A 25,025-nucleotide genomic window follows, 5' to 3' on the forward strand; every position below is an offset into this window, starting at 1 on the left:
TCTGAGACCAGAGTTTCCAGGTCAAATAAATAATGAAATTTTCAAAGGACATGATGCTTCTCACTGAAACGTGTCCCTGTGTTGCACCTCATTTTTCCCAGGACACTCCCCTTTACATATCTGGGGCAGCTGTAGAAAACTGTAGAACAGCTAAAAGCTAAAGGTTAGACTTAAGTAGACAGGCATCAAATCAGTGTGACTAATTAACCATTAATCCTTGTCATTGCAAGTATCTTGTGGAAAGGACTGCTGATCCGAAACCTATTCTGACATACTTGAAAGAAACTGTGTTCTATTGAGCATGTAAGCACACAGTTGAATGGCAAATAAGCAATGCCCTATTTTGTTTTAACCGTGCTTAAATTAAATTGGTAACAACATGAACATAAATCATGAAAGTAATCAAAGCTTTCAGAATGTGATTTGGATAATAGCATCATATCATCTATGTAACATATTAATTATAATAATGACTATTTACGTAAAGGTGATTTATAACAACAGTATCAGCAGATGTTTTAAATGAGTTCATTGTTAAAAATGAGTCTGCAAAATCTGTTTTCATTTTTCAAGAAATTAACATGTTATGAAAATGACACTAATGTTATCAATAAACAAAAACTAGGCACAATTACCATTTGATGGATGATATGTGAGTATCAATATCTAAAGCTTTTTTGAAATCACACTAATGAATATTCAAATCTGCAGACTCAAGCTATATGTATTTAGGTACAATACATGTAAAAATATTAATTCACCTTTATCATTGAGCCAAAATTATATTTCACCTTATACCCCACAATTAACTCTTAGGGCATTTAACACCTTAACTAATTAACATATTTATTCCGAATTAGTTTTTATGTACATGTGCTACTGTGTTAAATTTTTCATTCCTTCTTTAATTATGGTAATTCATATTTGTGTAAGTTGGCACAGTGTAATGTCAGGTGTTGACTGTTAGTTTCTTTGGTGGGAATAGAGATGATATTCTCCTTGCAGAGAAAACTACAGCATTCTAAGTGATCATTCTTGGGACTGAAACTAATTGCTGAAAATTGTATTGGTCTGATTTTTTTTTGGTTGTGTTGTTGTTGTTGGTCTAAAAACAAACTATAAATTTACAGGTATATTTAAACTTAACATTCTATTTACTGTAAAAATATGTTCTTTTTAGTGTGATACTATAAATGGCTAAGAATTCTCAATATTTTAAAATAATGAGTATGTGTTTCTCTTTTTCTTTTCTATACTTTTTAAAGTAAAGAACTCTCATGTTTATGCCATGGAATCTCAGAAACTGATTGTGGACTACTGAGTTAAGTGAGTGAAGACTCCTCATCCTGAAGTTTAGTTGAGAGCCCTGGTAACGTAATTAATCATTTGTAAATGGAGAGTAAAGGAATCATGCAAAAGGCATACTCGGTGAATGGAAAGTTTTGTGCCGTTGATACAGTTCATAATGGTGAAGCAAAATTTAAACTTTGTAATTAACTCAAAATTGCACACTCAACACTCAAAGGCTGACTCAAGGATGAGCAGAAATTATGGGATTACATGCATGATGTTGATTTTGATGATGGTTTCAAATGAAAATGGGCATGGATTGCAAACAATACAGAATTAGATGATGCTGTGTACACCTGGTTCACACAGCAATGTGAACAAGGTGTTCCTATCTCTTGAACAATTCTCAAGGCAGAGACAATGGCAAAAAAGGATGGATAATGACTCTGATTTCACGGCAAGCCATGGATGGCTTCTGATATTCTAACACTGACATGGAATAAAACAAAATTCACTGTAGGGAGGGATAAACATGGTGAATCAGAGCGTGAAATGTGATATTTGTCAAGTGTGTCAAAACTGCAAATACTATCACGCACTCATTTGTTTTTTCCCCTAAAATCTGTTTAGACCCAATGAATTCACCTTTGGTATGACTAACCTTTGTGAATTTATTTTTTGTCATTCTACTAAATCTATCAACTGATTGATCTAATTAGTGACAAAATAAAAATGAAAACATAGTTATTTCTCAAAATGAATGTTGATCATTTTTTTATACAATGAAAGCAGAATGTATCCAATTCAACACAAAAAGCAATGATGTAGTATGCAACCGGGTTAGCAGTACACATTTTAAGTGTACGTAAACCATGTGGAATAATGTTTTTAACAATCTCTTCAATATAATTTATCCGAAAATAAAGGTAATTTTTGAGATATTCACAGTTAATTTTCAACATGATTATAAAACAAGATTCAACAATGTCACCAACACCACCCACTATACTTTTGCTTCCATCCTTTTATTAATTCTATAAAGGTCCCTTGGTAACTCACATCCTCACTTATAATGTGGTTGATGTTTCTGGACTCCTTTGTGTGTGATTTATCGAGGGAGTGGTGTAATATGTCTTATTTTTGTGAGGATGACTCAGTTACACAAAACAATCAACCCTGATGTGCAACCATTTGTTTGACTTTAGAGACTTTAGATTAGAGACCAGTCTTTGAGTCCTAATGGGTGATCTCTTATCAATGGAGGGTATAAACCAATGCACATTCTTCCATACATACGTATAAAATATAAAAAGTTTAAGAAGAAATGTATAAATTTAGTATGGATATATATCAAATTTAGTATACTTGAATTAAAATCCTGATAAACAAAATCAGATTGATAACAACAATTGATGACAGATATTTGTAAAAATCTGAATACTGAGACATTGCAAGCTAAAGACGTAATAACAGAGATTTGTGCATATGAAAGCGTGTGTGATTTGTGTGTGTGTATGTGTGATTTGGATTTTTAATATAGCTTTAACAATTTTTCAGTCATATCGCTATGAGGACTGCAGTGTGGCAGTTTATAATGATGTTTAGCACTGGGGCAGCCATTAGTACCATTTTTATAAGTCTTTGTTATGACTCAACCAGGGATCAAACCCATGACCTCTCACATCTGAGGTGTACACTCTAACCACCAGGTCACCAGAGTGGTCGCATATGAAAGCATCCATATGATGTTACAATTACATCAGAATTCATTAATACTTTTAAAACAATAGGAACAATAAAATAATTTCAATATCACTGAGTCAGTTAAAATGGTGTATCCTTGGGCAGGGCATTTTATTCCAAAATGTACATGTAAATGAAAATTGTATCTTACCTCGTTGTAGAAAAAATGTATTGTGTGTTTGTTCAACTTCAACGACAGAGTCTTCAAGAAAGAGATGTAATATGCCATCACCTATGAACAGATAACACAAAGTTATTATTATTATTATAGACTTTAAATTCAATATTACAGACTTTAAACTCAATCCCACAAACAGTGTGGCTAATATTCAATATTTGGTGTGGTACTTACTGATCACAGCAGAGTTATCATATTCCTGGTTCCTTGTATTTGTAAGTGAATGACCATATCTGAGGAACCTCCATTTACGTGGAAACCCAAATTTCAGCTTCCACAAAATAAAGTTTAAGTTCTTCAATCTAATTTTTATTTTGTCTTCACTACATATGTAGCAGAAATGTTTAAATTAGATCAATTATTTAGTATTTATTTGTAACCTTTCATTCATGTGTCCTCACCAGTGACATTATGTAGAGATATTGCTTAATATAGAGCTGTGAACAACAGCTGCCAAATAATTTATAGATGCACTTGTCTATGCCATCCAGGATGGTATTAAGCTGATATGTATCAAGAGCTCTTTCATACATGTGTCCTTTTCAGTGATGTGACATGGGGATGATTATGAATTAGAGTTGTGACAGAGTTGCCGAGTAACATGAGGTATCCACTTGTCTGGGATGACAATAGGCCATGCACCCATGTCTCTGATGCTCTTTAATTTCATTAAAACACGTGATTTTGCCAAATGAATTCTTAAAATTTGTCTATAATGGCTTGTTTTCAGTCTGAGCGGATGCACATTTTTATCTGCATCTGTTAGCATTGCAAGTAGACACTGGCTAAACTTAACATTTCCTGTTCAAATACATTTCATGTCACATTTCTTGAAAAGAAATTAACACAGCCAGTTTTCTAAAAAGGTCAATTAAAAATCATGAACACAATCAAAAGCTGCATCATGAAAGAGTTCTTATCATTTGATAGTAGTGTATTGAAAGTAAAATGATGATCAATACCAGATATGGAAATAAAATTTCATTATATTTCTTGAAAGGGATAGCACCCTGAAAGATAGAAAAGAGTGATGGTAACCAGGACTACCAACTTCTGATGCTGACTGTAATGTAACTTGTGGTTCACTAAAAGCAAATCCCAAAATTTTAGACATGTTCCCATGGAACCTGAAAAGATGGAAATTGGCCACCCATTTTTCCTGCAAGAAAGGTTAAATCATTCTCAAGATTTTGGTAAATGCATATTCCTGGGCCATGAAACAACAGTGATGTGATGTGTTTTGGATTTTGAACGTAATTTTAACAATTTTTCAGTCATATTGCTACGATGTCTGCAATGTGGCAGTTTATAGTGATGTCTAGCACTGGGGCATCATGCTGCATGATGTCCCACCCAGTCACATTATCCTGACACCAGGCCAACCAGTCCTAACACTAACCTCTTAATGCTGAGCACCAAGCGAGGCAGCTGTTAGTACCATTTTTGTAAGACTTTGGTATGACTCGGTCTAAGGTTGACATTGCCCGGGGTGGGAGTGGGAGACAAGCGCCCCAATCCTCCAAAATGCCCCATACGGCCTGCGTCTCCTACTGCCTCTGTCAACTAAAATCCAGCTCCTGGCCTTCGCGAGTGGCTTAGATTTGAAGCCCGGCAGACCATGTTTTCTACTAACAGGAGAAGGGGTGAAGGCGGCCCACTGGCGCCTTAAAACCAGTTGCTTCGGGTAGATGGGACTCGTAAACCTTGGATGGTAGCTCATCTAGGAGAAGGAAAACTCCGATTCCAAACCTCTGCTGCCTTGTGGCTATACCCACTCATGGGAAAGGCTAAGGGAGTAAACCCCGACAGAAAATCCGGAGATGGAGTCCCTAAGGCGGTATGACATTGACTTCAACGTCATTCCGGCAACTCCTGTGACGCCGTTGGTGCCAAGCTGTATCGGCATTCGTCGTTCCCTTGGGCACACCAGCTGCGTGGAGAGGGGGGATCTGCTGCATGGGCAACAGCTGATTCTCCATACCACCCTGCCCAGGCTTCATAGCTCCACTGGAGAGGACACTCCAGCGTCGTCGTACGGCGTCGGCACAACACGAGAAGTAGCAGTTTACCGGTTCTAAGTCAAAGCTCGATTGGCGTAGAGCTTGGCGCCAGGGGTTACTTCTGACGGTGGGAGAGATCATCAGGTCTCACTGGACAGCTACCGCCCGCCTCAAGCTGGGCAGCCCCCAGTCAGTAAGGTGCTGCCCGCCATGGCCTGCCTGCTTCACTGGGTGCGTGGAGCTCAGAGAACCATCTCGACAAGTGGGCCACAAAACTCTGCACCAGGAAAGACTAAAAGAAGAAATAAAAAGACTCCAACTCTTCGTTTTGCAACCTGGAACATCAGGACCATGTGCCCTGGATTGACCACTGACCTACAGCAGATCGACGATGCACGGAAGACTTCCGTCATTGACAGAGAACTCTCCCGACTGAACATCAACATTGCCTGCCTCCAGGAGACCCGACTGGCTGACAGCGGCACCATCAGGGAAGCCAATTGCACATTCTTTTGGCAGGGGAAGCCCTTGGATGAACCTAGGCAGCATGGTGTAGGCTTTGCCGTCAAGAACACGCTAATCGCCTTCATTGAACCTCCATCATCAGGTACTGAGAGAATCCTTGCCCTCCGGCTGTCAACATCCTTAGGCCCGGTCAACATCTTCAGTGTGTACGCCCCAACCCTCTACTCCACCTACGAGGAGAAAGACAAGTTTTATGAGGCTCTGGATCAGGCAATATCCAGTATCCCGAACAATGAAAGCCTTTACTTACTAGGAGACTTCAATGCTAGAGTGGGAGCTGACCATGAGGCCTGGTCCACCTGTCTCGGTTTTTACGGAAGGGGCAAGATCAACGAGAATGGTCAGCGACTGCTGGAGATGTGCTGCTCCCACAGCCTATGTGTGACAAACACTTTCTTCAAATGCAAGGAGATCCACCAGGTGTCGTGGAGACACCCACGTTCACGCCACTGGCACCAGCTAGACCTCGTCATCACCAGGCGTGCAGAACTGGCCAGTGTCCTCCTTACCCGCAGCTACCACAGTGCCGATTGTGACACGGACCATTCCCTCGTGGCCAGCAAGGTGCGAATATTACCCAAGAAGCTGCACCACGCCAAGAAGAAGGGTCACCCACGTATCAACACCTGCTGTGCAAGCAACCCAGAGAAAACACAGCAGTTCATCAGCAAACTGAAGGAAGCCCTCACCAAAGTGACACCTGATGACACCATTGATTCCAAGTGGTCCCATATCCGTGACTCTGTGTACAAATCAGCCATCACAGCTTACGGGAAGAGGGAGCGAAAGAATGTCGACTGGTATGATGCAAACTGGGAGGAGATGGAGCCCGTGACTGAGGCAAAGAGGAAAGCCCTTCTGGCATACAAGGCTGCACCTAGCCCCAGAACACTACAAGCCCTCAGGATTGCAAGGAATAACGCCCAGAAGACCGCCCGCTGCTGTGCCAACACCTACTGGCTGAACCTTTGCAACAGTATACAGACAGCTGCTGACACCGGGGATACAAGAGGAATGTATGAGGGTATCAAAAAAGCGACAGGCCCCCCCAGCTACAAGACCGCCCCCCTCAAGTCCAAGACGGGCGAAGTCATCACAGACCAGGGGAAACAACTGCAGCGATGGGTTGAGCACTATCTTGAGCTATATGCAACCCAAAACAATGTCACTGGAACTGCCCTGGACGCCATTCCAGACCTGCCTGTCATGGAGGAGCTAGACACACAGCCCACCCTGGAAGAGCTCGGAAAAGCCATCGATTGCCTTGCCTGTGGGAAGGCTCCTGGAAGCGACGGCATTCCGCCTGAAGTCCTCAAGAGCGGAAAACCAGCACTGCTCCAGCCCCTACACACACTCCTCTGCCTTTGCTGGGAACAAGGACACATCCCACAGGACATGCGTGATGCCAACATCGTCACTTTGTACAAAAACAAAGGAGACCGTAGCGACTGCAACAACTATCGGGGCATCTCCCTCCTCAGCATTGTCGGAAAGGCCTTCGCCCGTGTTGCCTTGGCACGCTTGCAGATCCTAGCCTCCCGCGTCTACCCAGAATCCCAGTGTGGATTTCGAGCCGGCAGGTCAACTGTAGACATGATCTTCTCACTACGTCAGCTGCAGGAGAAGTGTCGCGAGCAGCGGATGCCCCTCTACATTGCCTTCATAGACCTGACGAAGGCGTTTGACATGGTTAGTCGGAGTGGACTCTTCAGACTCCTGCAGAAGATCGGCTGCCCCCCACGTCTGCTTGCTGTCATTATGTCGTTCCACGAGAACATGCACAGCACAGTGTGCTTCAATGGCGCAACATCTGAAGCATTCCCAGTCGTTAGCGGAGTCAAACAAGGCTGTGTCCTTGCACCGACGCTCTTTGCCATCTTCTTCTCCATGCTTCTCCAGTACGCATTCAAGGACTGCAGCGAGGGAGTGTACATCCATACCAGGGCTGACGGCAAGCTGTTCAACATCGCCCGTCTCCGTGCTAAGACTAAAGTCACAGAGGTACTCATTCGTGAATTGCTCTTTGCCGACGATGCAGCCTTGACATCACACACGGAAGATGGACTCCAGCAGCTGGTATGCTGCCTCTCCCATGCATGTAAGGAATTTGGACTGACCATCAGTTTGAAGAAAACAAATGTCATGGCACAGGACACAGACTCCCCTCCCTCTGTCTCCATCGATGGGTACAATTTGGATGTTGTCGAGAACTTCACATACCTCGGGTCTAACATCTCCAGCTCACTCTCCATTGATTCTGAGGTGAGCGGCAGGATTGCCAAGGCAGCAGCAGTGATGGCCAGACTTAACCAGAGGGTCTGGAACAACCCCAACCTCACAGAGAAGACCAAACTGCGTGTCTACCAAGCGTGCGTGCTCAGCTCACTTCTCTACAGCAGCGAAACATGGACCACCTATGCAAGACACGAGAGGAAACTCAACAGCTTCCACCTGAGATGTCTGCGGCGCATTCTGCACATCCAGTGGCAGGACAAAGTACCCAACACAGAGGTTCTAGAACGCGCCAACATGAACAGCATGTTCTCCATACTCAGCGAGAGGCGCCTTCGCTGGCTCGGCCATGTCAAGAGAATGGACCCAGGTCGCATTCCCAAGGACCTGTTATATGGGGAGTTAGCAGAAGGTGCACAACCAACTGGACGACCACATCTGCGCTACAAAGATGTTTGCAAGAAGGATATGAAGACAGCAAACATCAATGTCAACGACTGGGAGAGCTGTGCAAACAACCGTTCCAGCTGGCGTCTAGCTGTCAGGCAGGGAGTTCAAAACGCAGAGGAAAAGAGAAGAATAAAGCAAGCTGAAAAGAAAGCTAAAAAGAAGGATAAGCAAAAGCGTACTTTGGAGCTATGCCATCGTCTCTCGTAGACGGACGGATGCCAAGAGAGGGTATGACTCGGCCAGGGATCGAACCCACGACCTCCCACATCTGAGGCAGACGCTCTAACCACTAGGCCACCAGAGCAGTTGAAATAACAGTAATACATATTTTTATACTGTTAGGATCTCATTCACACCTAGCAAATTTTTCAACTTTAAATTTAGTATCGAACACTTGCTTGTGTCATATTGTACTATAGATATAACATCTAATAATATTTTAGCAGATACCAATAAAAATCATCATGAAGAGAATTCTTTGTAAGATACAGGTACTTTGCATACTAAGTATAAAATGGCCAACCACAAACTACACAAATTTCCATGTTGTATACAAACAAATGCTGTACAATAATCCTTTGAAGCAAGGGCAGATGGCCATATCTAAAGTTTCTTGTAATGATAATGAGTACTGTGAATGGCACATTATATGCCCCCCCCCCACCAATGTTTAACAATTTTCCTTGTAGGCAATGAGATTACTAAGAGCTCCTCAACATTTGGTCATGTGACCCCATATCTATAAGCCTCAGATTCTTTAAGTCTTTATTACTTTAAGTGCAAGCCATCAAAAAAAGTTTGGCCAAGAAACTTGCTCCATAACAAGTTTTTCTGCAAAACAGATTTTTCTTTCAGCCACAATGAGTTTGACCTCAAATTAACTGGGTTCTTTCATACTGTAAGAGCAAGCCTCCAAAAACGGGTCAAGGTACTAAGTTATTGTGTAAAAGAATAATTTTCTTTCAAAGTGAACTTGACCTTTGGTCCCTTAGCCCACAAATTAATAAGTTCTTTTGTCTCAAATGTGCAAATCATCCACAAACTTTAGTGAAAGCATAATGTCATTAACTGCCATGTGTTTGCAGAAACCATTTTTCTTCTTTTAGTGTTGATGATAGGGTTCTTCCTTATCGCATGTGCAAGTCACCCACAAAGTTTGGTCTAGGTCAGTGATGAAGAACTAATGCTATTGCACAGAATTTTTTTTCTTCTTTCAGTCAAGATGACCCCGACTTTTGACCCTCAAAAGTGAATAAGCTTTTTCCTAACTGTAAGTACAATCTATCCTCTAAGTTTGGTCCAGGTATGTTATGTAGAACTAATGTTATTGTGCAGAAACCATTTTTCTTTCTTCTGTTAGTGACCTTGACATTTGAGCCCAAAACCGATAGAGTTCTTCCTTACCCCCAAATGCAAGCTTTCTTCAAAATCTGGTAATTGTAGATGGTGGAGAACTCTAGTTATTAAGTGTAAATCATTTTTCTCCTTTTTGTCACAGTGATCCTTCTGATCACTGCAATTGACCGGGTTCTACATAACCCCAAGTACAAGCCATCCACAGAGTTTGTAACTGTTGATGGTGGCCAGACAGAATTATTATGCAGAAAAGAAAATAGGTAACAGACATGTATGGATGGACATCATTATGATACAGTGCACCTTGCATTATATTATGGTGTTTGAATACAAATTTTATGAAACAAATATTTTGGATGTATTAAGAAAATGGCTGAACTAATGTTTTCTATTTAAATCAGATCAATAACTTTTTTGTAAGTTTTCAAAACAGTAAGAAATCTATTTCTGACGGTTACAAAGTAACTTCAGCTCTTTCAGGAATTTCTGGAATTGTTCTCTATCAACAAGTTGTTCTTTATAATGTAGCATCCTTAGGCCAGGGTTACTTGTGCAATTTGTTTTCGATATTTAGGACTTTTTAATTCCTATTAGGAATAATGTGTACTTACCTCCTCATCTGAAAAATCAAACTTGTGAACAATGATCGAGTTGACATGATTGTTGGACAACAGATAATCTGAAGAAGAAAAAATTCTGATAAACATTGATGCAAACATATAGCTTATTTAGTTCAGGACATTTCATGTAAAATAAATATCCAAAAATCTGATTTATAATGTATATCAAATGGCATTGATATTAACATCTGGAAATGTACACAGAAAAGGGACATAAAAAAATTAAAAAAAACGAACCATGAAGTCTGATTTATATTTAGCTTGCATGTTTTTTTCCTCAGCATTTTTTTAAACAACTTGGTTCTAAAACTGTAAATATAAAAAAGGCCACAACAGTGTTTAAACCCAACGGGGGAATTTACAAATATTTCTCTGCCATCTTTTTTATATCCAATACATGACGCTAAAAAATGAAACTTATCAATACAAGATTAGTAGATATTACAAAATGAATTGGATACTATCTACTATCTGAATAAGGTAGAAAAAAATGAATTTGATACCATCTGAATATGATATAAAAATAAATTAGATACTATCTGAACATAAATTAAAAAAATACAAATCTGCTCCAAGTGACCCTTTTTATCATAATATTTGCGAAGATTTTAATTCATTCCAACAAAGTTGAAAAGAGTAAATTAAATTTACCCAACTTTAAGCACTACTCGAAGACTTTCACATTGTTTATTGTCATGGAAAATGTATTTACACTTCTTTTGCTTTCTTTTTTAAAACCAATTTTTTTACTCATTATTTAATTTCAGCAAAAAGGGGAGGTGGAGGAGGATTCTCTTTATTATAAAAGAATCTGCTTAATGAACTAATACCACAAAGACTGTAATCTGTGCTTCAAATCTTCCATTTGTCTATATGTATTCAACTTCCTGATTAACTGACCCATGTTCTCATTGACCCTGTGTTTCAACGATTCCCATTTCCACATACTTTTCAAATCCTTATCCAAATATTTTGTGTCAAAGTCTCCATAAAAAATCTGAGAGGCCATTTATGTTTTTCTTATACCATTTCCAAAAGTTTTCATTATGCAAAGATTTGCTGGACAAATAGAAACTAGTTCTTACAAATGATCATCAATGAAATAAAATGCAGAAAAAATTTACAATCATCATCTCTATATGGTGATATCACTGTATGGATTGCTTTTTAAGAACCGGATTGGGGATGATATAAAAAATGTACCACATCAATACCAAGAGTCCCTCAAAAGGACCAATGCTCTTCTACCGGGCAAAAAGAATTTCAAGGAACTCAAGATAAGACCATTTCTTCATTTTAACAGTTGTGTTAAAACCATCTTTGATTTATTCAGTGATAACAAGATTTTCAAATAGCTGCTGTGGTACATTTACTAGATGCCAGCTTTGCACCATTTTCATTTATAACAAAGTAGACATCATTTGAAGTGTTTTAGTGAAAACCCCATGTCAAAATTATAATCCATTCAGGGAGTGTAGTGATAACAACACTTTTAAGACAGTCACCGTGGCAGCCATATAGCATGCATGACTAGCAAGCATTTTTATTTAGGTCTTGGTGAAAATCTGTCATATTGATTACCCATTCAAGTGATGAGTAGTGACAATATTTTTAATTTTATTTTTTTTGTTATTGTTATGGGGTTTAATGCCATTTTTCAGCACATGATAGGCTATGCATGGCGGCCAGTATTAATGGTGGAGGAAGAACCCAGGAAAACCCCGGGAAGAACCACCGACCCACAAGAAGCTACTGACAAGCTTTCTCACATACCCACATTGGCCAAATACAAGACTCGAACCCACGCAGACAGAGGTGAGATGGCAGTGATCTGTAACGGAGAGCGCCTTAGACCACTCGGCCACTTGGGGCCCCGACAATATTTTTAAGGCAGTCATTGTGGCAGGCAACCATACTGGAAAAACAACTGGCACCACTTTCATTAAGGACCAATTAGGTATCATAAGAAATCTATTGGTGACATAGCGATCCATAAAGAGAGGAGTACAGATAACAATATTAACAAGATCTGACTTTCCATTAAGGAAGAGTTGCAATAACAAAATTTTCAAGATGACTACCCTGGGGCCATACTGGTTGTAATATCGGCAACCATTTTCATTTAAGACCAAATGAGCATCATAAGAAGCCTTCTGGTAAAAAATCCACATCAATATGACTTTCTGTTTAAGTAGAGTTGTTATAATAAGATTTTTAAGATGGATACCATGCTGGTTGTCAGATTGGCATTATTTTTATCCAGCACCAGTTAGACATCATAAGAAGACTTTGATCAAAAGACCCATGTTGATATGACCATCCATTCAAAAAAAGTAGTGATAACAAGATTTTCAGGTTGGCTGTCATGGCAGCCATAATGGACTTCGGATCAGTACCATTTTCATTTAGGACTAACCAGATATCATAGGAAGTCTTTTAGTGGAAACTCCATGCTGATATGACCATCCATGTAGGAGTAACGATAAAAAGATTTCCATATCTGAAGTCAAATCAACATCATTTTCATTTAGCACCAACAAGACATTGTAAAAAGTCTTTCAGTGCAACCCCATCCTGATATGAATACCTTTCAGTAGAAGAAGTGAAAACAATATTTTCAAGATGGCTGCCAGCTGATGTAGGTATGACATCAGTGCATCTTGGGTAACATGTGAGGATAAGTATAGGGTTATGCAGCTTTGCTTCAATCAACAGAAAAATCAAGAAGATGGAACGAATATTTATTGTTGATTGATTGGTGACAGCAACCTGTTCTTAGGAAGGAACCAGGTTGTGTTATTAGAATGAATTAACCATTTGATCAGAACCGCATGAAGTGGATCTATGGATATCATATATAGCTCACTCACTCTGCATGTTGTATTGTTATCATAAATTGCAAGTCATGTATGATAACTGCTTCAGTGGGGGAGGGGAAAGATGGTGTCTCAAACCAAGACAAGTTTGGCTATTTAAAAACCCATGACAGATTCCATTTGGGAATAATGTGTGTTCTGGACATGTCAGAACTGGACTGCAAGTCAGAGGTTACCTTGATGTGTCCAAAAAGCAACTCTTCAATAAAGTCTGAACATTCCTGAGATCATGGAACAGTATCAATTCCATGTAACAGGGGCTAACTTCTTGTCTTCAACGAGAAAGAGAAAGAAGTTTGTCTTCAGGAAATGAGTGCTGAAAGTGGTTTGATGTCATTGATTTGACACCAGTCAATGACAATACATGATTTCCCAATGTATGTTTTCAAAGTGGATGATCTTCAGCATTCGTGATCCTCTACATGATAGAAGCTCCAAACTCCTTTTCAATCAAGAAACCCTGGGAGTTCCTTTGGACATATGTAGATTAGTGGCAATCTGGACTACTTGTTCGGGGTAGAGGTCAGTATGACTTGTCTGGGTATGACTTTGCTCAGTTGTGCAGATCATTCATCCAGGGTGTTTCATCACAGCAAGGCAATAAGAGATACTGCAGTCTGTGCCTCTCATTTCTTAATTATCTTTAGAATCTAAACCGATGGAGGAAAGTACATGCCAACATTACCTCCCAGCTGATTTAAGTGTATGTATGACTCCTGCTTCTGGGGTTGGGGGAAAATGAAAGAGAAATGTCAAGCACTGCATGGCCCCAAAAGGCACAGACCTGAAGAAGATTCTTGGATGGACAATCTGTATGAAACAGTTGTCTTCCTTTGATAATGATTTGGCCAGTTCACTTAAATAAACATGGAATGTGTTGGATTTGAATAATACCTGATATTGGGAGTACTATTGGGCAAAGGTCTGAAGATTGTTCCCTCTTGCATCGTTATGTCACCACAACCAAATTGTCCAACAGTATCAGGACCCTGTTTCCATGGATAGGTTCCACCTATATGTGGAAGACATTGAGGATGGCTTTCAAAATGAAAAGGTTGATAAGAAGACATTTCTCTTGAAATGTGCACATGTCACTGACCATCATAGTTTCAGTAGTAAACTGGTTTTGTAACATAACCCCAACAAGGCCAATGAGCCACAAAAGCCTTTCTCATTTAAACAATGTCTTGTCTGATGCTTTCTCCAATACAAGAGATCTACCTTCTGTGCATCTGGGAGAATGACATCAAGTTAATATGTGTTAAGAATTCCATATCTCAAAGGATAAAATGTTGAGAAGGGATAAGATCTGCATGACTTCTCTACATTGATTATCTCCCCTGAAATGAGAATAAGGTCTGCATAACTTCTCTACATTGATTATCCCCCCTGAAATGAGAATAAGGTCTGCATGACTTCTCTATACTATATATCCAATATGAACTGTAAACGAGGGAAGTAAGGTTGGTCATGTGGTGAAGCAAAAACCATACTTATCAAATAGTCACCCCAAAACACTGTCTTCTCCATACAGGATGACCTGAAAGGGGATATGGGAGCAGCCATTTTGATTAGCTGTCTGCTAAGATCATGTACAATTTCAACAAGCAGTGTCAAAAGAAATTTCAGCCATAGTACATGAAAGAAACATAAAGGTATGCCAACATATGAGCATGTTGCAAATGCAAACAACTTCACCTTACACTTGTCACTCTCTCAAAATTACATAATATCTGTAGAGATCCCCCTATACAGAGAGAGATGTTTTTCCTCCTTTCTGAGAGGGCTGGATTTGGAGGTAGCAGAGAAGGTGATCCAAATGTAATGTATTTGATGGATAACTTAGATATTTCATTCATATATAACTTTTATAGCTGTATGGGTATATTTTCTCATATAAAATCGTGTGAGAAGTTAAAAACAGAATATCTTGTGAAGTTAGAAATGTAATAATGTAAAAAATAATTTTTTTCTCCAGATTTACCAACTATACACAGTCACACATAATTAGAAAGAAACACTTACAAAAAAATCACAGTTATGAGCTCAAGACTGTCAAAAACTACTGACTATTGAGACAAAAGTTTTGACTCTTGAGTTTCATTTTGACTTGAGAGTCAAGGGTCAGATGACTCCTCAGTTTTGAATCTCTTTAGAACCGTGGTAATAAAACCATAAACTTTGAATGAAAACAAAACATACAGAAAATATATGCCTTGGGATGGTACTGAGCTGAGCATCTGTATCTCAGATATTCTTTGATCCACAGGGATTAATTTGTTACTACTGAATACCTAAAATATATCCATAATGAGCACAATGCAAAACTAGGTGATGTCTCATTGCTGATATTTTCAAATTGAGCCAATATGTGCATTTCATGCATGTTGGCTGGTCACTATAAATACCAGGTTGTTTTTTAATGTAGACACCAGGCAAACTTTACCTTTTCTATTGGTCAGACAGGCTCATGCATTTCCTGACTGACAATTTGCAAACAGGAATGAAAACCACAAAAACCATTTGCTTTTCTAGAACGAAGAATGCAACAATAACTTCTGTAAAGAAGTGAATTCACCAAACATGCACAATGTAATCAGTTGATTTGGGGGAACAAAGACCTATTTACATGGTTCCCACACTTTTCTAAAGATAAATTTCCAGGTCATTTCCAGGATGAAATTAATTTTTTCAAGGTTCACATATAACCATTACTAAATGGAATTAAAAGACATTTTAGATTATAAAATGTGCATTTTCTAAATCTAAAGATGGTTCTCTTTCAAGACTCTCCAAAACATCTAAGCCAGAAAAGACGATCATGTACAAAACCACAAAATGTATCACACAAAACAAGTTTGATTATATTCCTTTAAATTGGCATGTAAAGTCATTTCAATGTACAAAATAAAAATTCTAACTTTATTTTGCTGACATGCATTATGTTGCTAAGTGGGAACAAGATAATGAACATACATTAGTTTTGTTTCCTTTCAAACCTTTAATTCTAAAGAATTCTATAGCAATATATATACAGTGCAAGCCCGCTATAATGTGAATTCAGATATAATGCGGTTGTGGCGTGGCTCCCGAAATTTCGTATATTCATTCGCACATGAAAAAATAGCTTTTCTCTTCTTCAAAGTACATGAAATAGTGTATGAAAATGTATTATTATTACGGGGAAGAGATCGCGTATGAATTCGAATTTAATATGATCGTGGCGTGGTTCTTTAAATTTTAAATACAGGTACATGTACATGTATTTTTCTCATACCAGGAAAGAACATTTTTTTTAAGTACGAGAAATAGTGTGCAAAACCTTTAATATCATTTTGGGGGAAGAGTTCACATATGAATTTTAATATAATACAATCATGGCAATGCTTCTGAAATTTAACAATATCACCAGGTTCTTGAAGTGTTACACCAAAATAAACATTATTGGAAATGTTACTTGTTACTAGTCCATGAGTAAAGTCAGTAAGTCGTCTTTGTGATTGTCTTCAATTAATTCTGTATACAATCGTTGCTCAAACAATAGCTAACATGTTATTCTTCTTTAACTGCATACAACCAAGCAGCAGACAATGCGGTGATTGATAAAAGATTCTCACAGTTTAATAAACATCAAAAAACAAAAGCTTCCAAGATGTTTGCTAGGCTTGGCAGTGTTATTAGATGCAATCAGTTGACCAGTAAATAATGTCCGCTTTATTAGCTGGAAATTGAAAAGGTATGAAACTGTACATGCATTCAACTTTAAATACTTTTTTTAAAGTACGAGAAATAGTGTGTAAAATGTTTATTATCATATTGGGGAAGAGTTCGCGTACAAATTTGAATCTAATACGATCGAGGCTTGGCTTCTGAAATTGAACAATTACACCAGATTCTTGAAGTGTTATGCCAAAACAAACATCTGAAATGTTACTTATTACTGATCCATGCATAAAGCCAGTAAGTGTTCTTTGTGATTGTTTTCAATTAATTTCGTACACAATCGTTGCTCAAACAATAGCCGACATGTGTTTCTTCTTTAACTGCATACACAACCAAGCAGCAAACAATGCGGTGGTTGATAAAAGATTCTCACAATTTAATAAACAGTAAATTTTATATTTTATCTTTTATTAGCTGAAAATTGAAAGGGTATTAAATTGTACATGCGTTCAGTTTAAAATTAATTTTTTTTTTATAAACGTGATTTATGACCATCGCAGGCCTACTGCACTTAGTTCTCAGGTTTTACATGGGTATGGTGTTTGTTTATGAACTCGTTATTAATTTCCTATTTTTTCAAAAAATATTTAATATATACATGCATCTTATAGAAAGTAAATATTTCCTATTACAATATATAAAACAACCAATAAACGCAAACTAGAATCTTATCTTGTAACAAAGAGAATTTAAACTTGAATTTATCTGTGCCAATAAAATCCAAAGCAAGATTTTTCAAACAACCTAACCTCCTTAAGATCTGGTTAAAAATCCATCATTGAAAAAACATTTTCAAAAGGGTTGATTTAAAATTTGACAGAACACCTTCAAAATTATATACTGTTGTATAAAAAGGACTGAATTTTCTGTAAAATCAACTTTTCTTGTAATTCATTAAACCAGTTCCCAAACCTGTATTGATACAGGGGTTCGAATCTTTTTTTAATATATAATACAAGGGACGACAATTTCTAATTTCAGCTATAAGATTCAAAAAATTGGACTACAAATTTGGATTAAAACGAATAGCAGTCCGTTTTCTAATCCAGGTTTCCTTCGAATATTCCCACCCCATTTTTCATAGCTGGACATTTAGGTTGGGGTGTGGGGTCATTGCAATTACATACAAAAATTTGGAACTTGCCACCACCGTGCAGTAGTACCATATGGTAGTCGATTACCAGCGGGCCTAGAAAATTTAAACTTAATGTTATATCGACTTATACCTGCACAAAATGGATATAAAAATGATTTATTTTCTCAGAAATGGCAAGTATTATAATCATTGTCTTTATTCCGCTGACAGACTAGACAAAGCTACAGCGGTGATGACACCTGACCTGGTACTTGCCATTTGCATTACTAGTCATTTCACGAATCTCAAACGACGACACTGGAAGTCCATTAGTCACATCATATCAACAGCAAACTCAATTTTAATGTTGTTGTCAAGAAATTCAATTATATTAAATGAAAGTAAGATACCTTTTGTAAAAACCATCAATTTGGCCAGTCTGATTTATCAAGCAGAAAGCACATGTCATCATGGTAATCCCGTTATACAACAAAACTCCAGACACTGTTCTTGGAATATATAAATATGGAAAACTTTGTATTCTTCCGTTTTTGTATTTTGATTACAACCTGTATACAACTTTCATTTAATATTTTTTTTACTTTTTCTCTACAACATTTGAAAATGTGGGTTGCTAGATTTGTGTACTCATGCGACTAGCAATGCAACTCGCGAGCACCAGGTCACATTTTATCAACTCCGATTTTAATACTCACAATTTCTGAGAAAATAAGTAATTTTCATATCCATTTCATGCATGTATCATGCGATCTAACAAAATTTAAAGTTTGCTAGGCCATCCGGTAAGCGGCTACACTTTGCCAACACAATGTCTGCCTCTTGTGATGCTAGAGTGGTTTTCATTGCTTCCACATAAGGAAAGATATGAATATCAAGCTGACTTTGAAAATAAAAGTCTACTAGACGAATCTAATTCACTGAGCATTTGAATTGACTCATTATATATCTTTACTGCAAGCACCCAAATGATACATACTGCACCCTCTGAATATTCTGGTTAGAACTCATTAAATGTAACTCATGATCAGCTTAGTTACGACTCAGTTACATGATTGTTTCGGGCATCAAGTGGTGGTGGAAAATTCCCGGATTTTCCCTGACTTTCATCAATATTTGCAAAATTCCAGGACTTTTCACGGTCGGGAAAAAAATTATCATTTCTCCCAAATTTTTCATGGTAGCGTGGGAACCCTGTATTTATGTTATAATGCCAGTAAAGTAAAGAAACCGTTTAGTTTTCTTGAAAAGGGCAAGTGCACCATAAATTAAACAAAACTGATTAGAATCTCTCAGTTTGGGGTCTATGGTGTCTGTCTCAGCCATACCTGGGTCATCAACTTGCAATGCCAAATGCAATTTGGCATCTTGCCCACCAAACCACACACCTGAAATTTTACAATCTTTCCTGTATTCAGAAAACTGGGAAATGGACCTACTCATTTTACCCAGAATGAATGTAAATGTATATGTATTACAGGATTTAATACTACATCAGCACAATACAAGCTATATGTATTACAGGGTTTAATACTACATCAGCACAATACAAGCTATTTGTATTACAGGGTTTAAGACTACATCAGCACAACACAAGCTATATGGTGATGATTACAAGGTTCAATGGGTCGGAACTTCTGGTTTACCTGGGTTAGAAATAATTAATGCCACCACTGATGTCAAGCTGATCCTAAAAGAAAAATATGCTTTGGGTGATACAGTAGAAAACTTACAGAGAGATGTCTCATTGCTGATGTTTTCAAATAAAATGTTTAGGGTCTGAAGAAGCTGTACACAGATATAACGGCCTGACTTCTGTCTCAAATAGCGAAGAAAAAATGACAGCATGTTCTTCTCCAGGAAAAAGCTGAAAGGACACAAGGAACAAGGTAACATTTTTTAAAATTAGATATTCCTGTCTAAATCATGCTGAACGTAGGTAATAATTTCATAGACCTTAGAGAGGAAAAAAAAATTTAGGAAATTGTTCTACCCATTTAAAGGGTTAATTTGATAAATACTGAAATACTAATAGTCAATGATCTGAAAACAAAGAAAGAACTCTGATACAGCAAATGGGACATATTACTGTACAGTCTTTTATTTTTCATATACTTTTTATTAACTATTTTCAACTGTAGTTAAGAAATAATCAATTCTTATTACTGGCCTAAAATTTACATGAAAAATTTCTTGATAAATTACATGATAAAATAGAAATAAAAACTGACAGATTGATGGTGTCCTAAAAATCAGGGGGTACAAAATTTGCAGACAATATTGTAAAATGCTTACAGCCTGTCTTATTGTGGGCTGTGACATTTTAGTCCCGAAATCATCAGGCAGCTTTTGTAAGATCATAGTGACAACTGACCTTCTAGATGTAAACTGGTGTCATCAAGAACAATATAGCTTTTAAGTTCACGTTAGAAGAACTGAAATTTATTTAATGCAAATCAGTTTGCTATGGCCTGTGACAATGACCTTTTCACCCACAAACTTAATGTGATTCTTTGTCTTTTACAGGACAACCCACTGAAAGTTTTGGTGACAGCATGATTAGCAGCATTTAAGTTATTGCGCTGAAACTACTTTACTGTGGGTGGTGAGTTACCTTGACATTTAACACCTCAAATCAATAAGTTATTTAATTCCCTGGGGACAAGCCACCTGCAAAGTTTGGGAAAGTTACACGAAAAAGAACTCATGTAACCCTTTTAGTCAGAGACAGTGGCCATGATTATTGATCGGCTGACATCCATTTTGAAATGACCATTTGTTGTCCAAAGATCAATAAGCCAACACAGTTTGGTGAAGGTACTGAAGCAGAACTAACGATATGGAAACCAAATTGTTAATAGCTGGATGGATGAGTGGCTAGATGAATGGAATTTAATAAAATTACAAGCTCTTCTCTTATTGTGACACGAATGTATGCAAACTAGAAAAAGTTTTACCCTAAAAAATTTAAAGAAAAGTTAAACAACAAGGAAAGCTTACTCAAATACACTGCTGTCATTTTGATCTCCCCAGATAAGGATTTCTGATATAGAGCGCAGAGTTTCCACCAAGAGGCTTCGGTTATTCTCATTCACCGTCTGGTTCTTACACAACATTCCATACAGATACCTGCAAATGAGTGAGAACTATAAAACATTTATCATTCTCATCTATAATGAACAGTCCAGTCAATTTCCACATTTCTGTAACACTGGATAATGGCATTAATGGTACAAAATTTCAGTGAGTTTTATTACAGACTTATCATGAAAGATGAAATTTACTTACATGATACATGACATTTTTTCACCTTGTATGATTGTGACAACACTGCCTTTATGTGATATCCAAACATTAGGTTCATTACGTAATTCATTTCTAATGGCATTTGTACAATTGTAAAGTTAACTAAATAGAGTTTTCTAAATATGAAGAAAACACAACAAATTATAGACTTTTCTATCAATTAATTTGAAGTAATATGAGGTTTACTTGTTCATAACGCTTCATACTCAATTCAACAAAGGTGTAAGATTGACAGTTTCTGTTATAATACTTTATCAAAATACTTGCCCTGACTAGCAATACTTCTGGACTCTCATGGACCCAAGTGTCTGGATAAAATGTATCTGAAATTCTCAAAGGATGTCCCTGTCATGTGCCTTATTACCTCTCTTCATATTTTGGTCGGCCTTGGCCTATCTTTATAAAAGCTAACAGCTACACCTAAATACACATGAAGCCAGTATGGCTAATGAACAGTTACCATTGTGATTATATTGGGAAAATAACTGCATACCTAATGTTCTGCTGAATGTGTATGTAAGCATCTACAATTGACTGGCAAATAAATAATGCCTTATTTTGTTATAATGGCATTTAAATCAAATTGGTGATGAGCCAAATATAAATAGTGAATGTAATCAAAGCCTTCTCAGAGTTTGATTTGGACAATATTGTCAAATCATCAATATGCCATAATAATAACTGCTTTTTAAATACACGTGACTTCTACAGGACACAAACAGCATCAATAGATACTTTTTAAAAGTGTGCAGAAAGTACCATGACTCACAAAAATGATTCACAAAAGCTATTTTCATTTTAAAATGAATCATCAAAAGGAAGAAAAAAAGATGAAAGTTCCATATGGCTGGTGACATCTGAGTACCTTAAGTATGTGAGTTCATTGTGACAACAGTTTAAATCTGCAGTCTCAAGAGCTACATGTATTTAGACTGAGTACATATGCCAATATTCATATTTTTTCACTAGAGCCCTATTAACATATTTAATCTAATAAAGTTGTTTTTTGCACATATGCTGCTTTGTATATTTTTCACCCCTTCTTTAGTTTAATGATACAATTTCACACAAACACACATATATATATATATATATATATATATATATATATATATATATATATATATATATATATATATATCAGGGGTCAAGCTAGACTTGAATTGTAGGGAAAAGTGACTTCTTTTGGGCAAAACAGGGAGAGGTCGACGGCAAGCAAGAAATGCAATATATATATATATATATATATATATATATATATATATATATATATATATATATATATATATATTATTTTCAGGTAGAACATTTTCTGAGCTATTTTGGTATTATGACTCTAAAAAGGCAATAATAGAAACTACATCATAACAAATTTTAACTGAGTAACCAGATCACATTATTGTAATCACAAGTTAGCAACAATGCTTAATCAACTACCATTAATCACTTTTTTAAAAAGTCTATTATTTATTTTAAAAATTCTAAAAGTTCACAATAATGGCACTTTCAAAGGTTTCTAAAAGCCTTTGAAACAACCCTTGTACCATGTACATGAGGGTAAATATTTATATACGGTACAGTGTAATTAATGCCAGATGTTTACCCATATAAGTTTCTTTTGGTGGAAATGGAGATGCTATTTTACTTGGAGATAAAACTAAACACCATTCCCAGTGACCATTCTTGGGATTTAAACTAAGAGTTGACTATTTTATTGTTGTTAATTTTTGTTTTATTAATAATATTATAGAGGTAACTAAATATATAAATTTACACGTATGTTTCATCTTAACATTCTATTTACTGAAAAATATTGTTCACACTGACTTGGTGTTTCATCATTGGTTAAATATATCCAGTAGTACATGTATCTATGGTACTGACAGTTAAGCTAAGCTCAGTAATTAGTGACTTATAAAAGGCTCCAGTACAGCGTATTTCACCCTAGAGGAACTGAGATAGTTACACTGTATTTAATCCATTTAGTTACCTAATTAACCCCTGGCGCTGCATTTATGTGGCAGGAGGTATTAGCCTACTGCTGAGCTCTGTAGCAACAAGGTCATGTATGATACACTAAAGTGGGCGGTATTATAAAAAGGTAGAGAGATGTAGCTCTACAACGACAGCAAATAATATAGAAGTTCTTTCTAGTTGCACAAAAATGTCTAGAGGAAAAAACCTAATATTTTTCCATCCAAAATTTGCCTGTGGTTGGAATCCGATTTTGTGTCCGGATTTTAGACTTTTTGGCCTCAGATCTAAGGTAGACCGGTCTGAACTGCTCACAGACAGATGAACCCTTGCAAAAAGTAGGATAAGATGAGCCAACTTTTACTCTTCTGCTCATGTGCGAGCAAAATAGACAATGAAAAATGTTTCTTCTAACACAACTAGGCATTAGGTTAATGGGAAATCACTTGGAAGTCGATGTATGAGGATGTATAACCTAAAAAATGTGTTTCCTACTCGCAATTCAGGTGAAAACGACAAAACCCTCCAGGGGTTCATGAGTTAAAAGAGTAGCCACTGGTTCTACTGATGTATGGATCACATCACATCACATCTGTAACTGGGATTCATCCAGAGTAATATGACATCAACTTATTACAAAATGTGAAGTTACTGTTTTTACTGACTGGTGTAAAAAAAAAGAACAATGCCTCTCCAACTTCATTTCTGTTTTCAACCTGGATTGAGAAAAAGACTGTGCAGCATTTAGAAAACAGAACTACTAAGTACTGGTTTACAACAAAACCTGAACAAAACTTTGCTTTAATGCAATCTAGCCCAATCAAAATTTTAGCTGATAAGATGACACAATTGTTTTCATAAGTACACTTTGAGAGGTAAATACACCCATAATATTTACCAATTCAAAGCATTTTAATGTTTTTATATTATTAAGTATACAACAGTTTCAACAATGTGTCATAATAATAGCCAAAAAGATGGCCCTATCAGACAAGTGAATTTTCAATCAGGAAAAGTGATTTTTTTTAAAAGCTAGTTGCGCTTAGTGTCTGACAAAACCATTTCTCTGAGCACTTAAGAGAGGTAGAAGTCATCCCATTTCTTACACGGGCTCTCAATGGAATTTAAGGATGAGGAGTCCTGGACTCTTCATGAGAACTGTTTCTCCTACTCTGGTCTCAAGTTCATCTGCTATTTATATTGTCATCCTTCACTGTAGCTATGAAGGAATCAGTAATAAATCCACATTTCAAATTCTTGTCACTGTCATCACTTGAGATCCCACTTTTCATTTATTTATTTTGCCTTTTATTAGCATTAGTGTTATTTCCATTGCAAATCCGTTCTCCAAAACAATGAAAACAGACTTTGCTGCCTCATTTTGAACAAGAACTTTTCTGCGCTCCTTTAAGAAGTGTTTACTAATACTGTAGTTCTTTAGTCTACATCAAGGGGTGAAACGATTCATCGAAATATCAATGCACTGATACTTCTGCTGTAATGATACACATATCGATTGAAAAGATGGAGAATCAATACAAAACGATACTTATCGTATGTAAGCTATTTTAGCAGTTATGAAGAATTATTATTAGTTTGCCTTGTTAAAGTTAAAATTAAAATTCATCCAGCATCTGCAGTCACAGTAAAAATGAAAAA

General features: G+C 37.1%; 1 protein-coding gene across 3 annotated transcripts in view; it reads right to left on the reverse strand.

Moving 5' to 3' along the window:
* Positions 1 to 25,025, reverse strand: part of LOC149802553 (protein CLEC16A-like) — a 175,278-nt gene that overhangs the window by 143,785 nt on the left and 6,468 nt on the right. For all 3 annotated transcript variants that reach the window (XM_089951800.1, XM_089951799.1, XM_089951801.1), the window contains exons 2-5: positions 21,087 to 21,215; positions 19,820 to 19,953; positions 10,386 to 10,453; positions 3,185 to 3,265 (exon numbers count right to left, since the gene is read on the reverse strand). In XM_089951800.1, coding sequence (XP_089807926.1) covers positions 3,185 to 3,265; positions 10,386 to 10,453; positions 19,820 to 19,953; positions 21,087 to 21,215 — 412 coding nt within the window. The remainder of the gene's footprint in view (positions 1 to 3,184; positions 3,266 to 10,385; positions 10,454 to 19,819; positions 19,954 to 21,086; positions 21,216 to 25,025) is intronic.

The sequence above is a fragment of the Sinohyriopsis cumingii genome, chromosome 3 (assembly GCF_028554795.1).
Source record: "Sinohyriopsis cumingii isolate HCF-2022 chromosome 3, ASM2855479v2, whole genome shotgun sequence".
In the NCBI taxonomy this organism is placed as follows: domain Eukaryota; kingdom Metazoa; phylum Mollusca; class Bivalvia; order Unionida; family Unionidae; genus Sinohyriopsis; species Sinohyriopsis cumingii.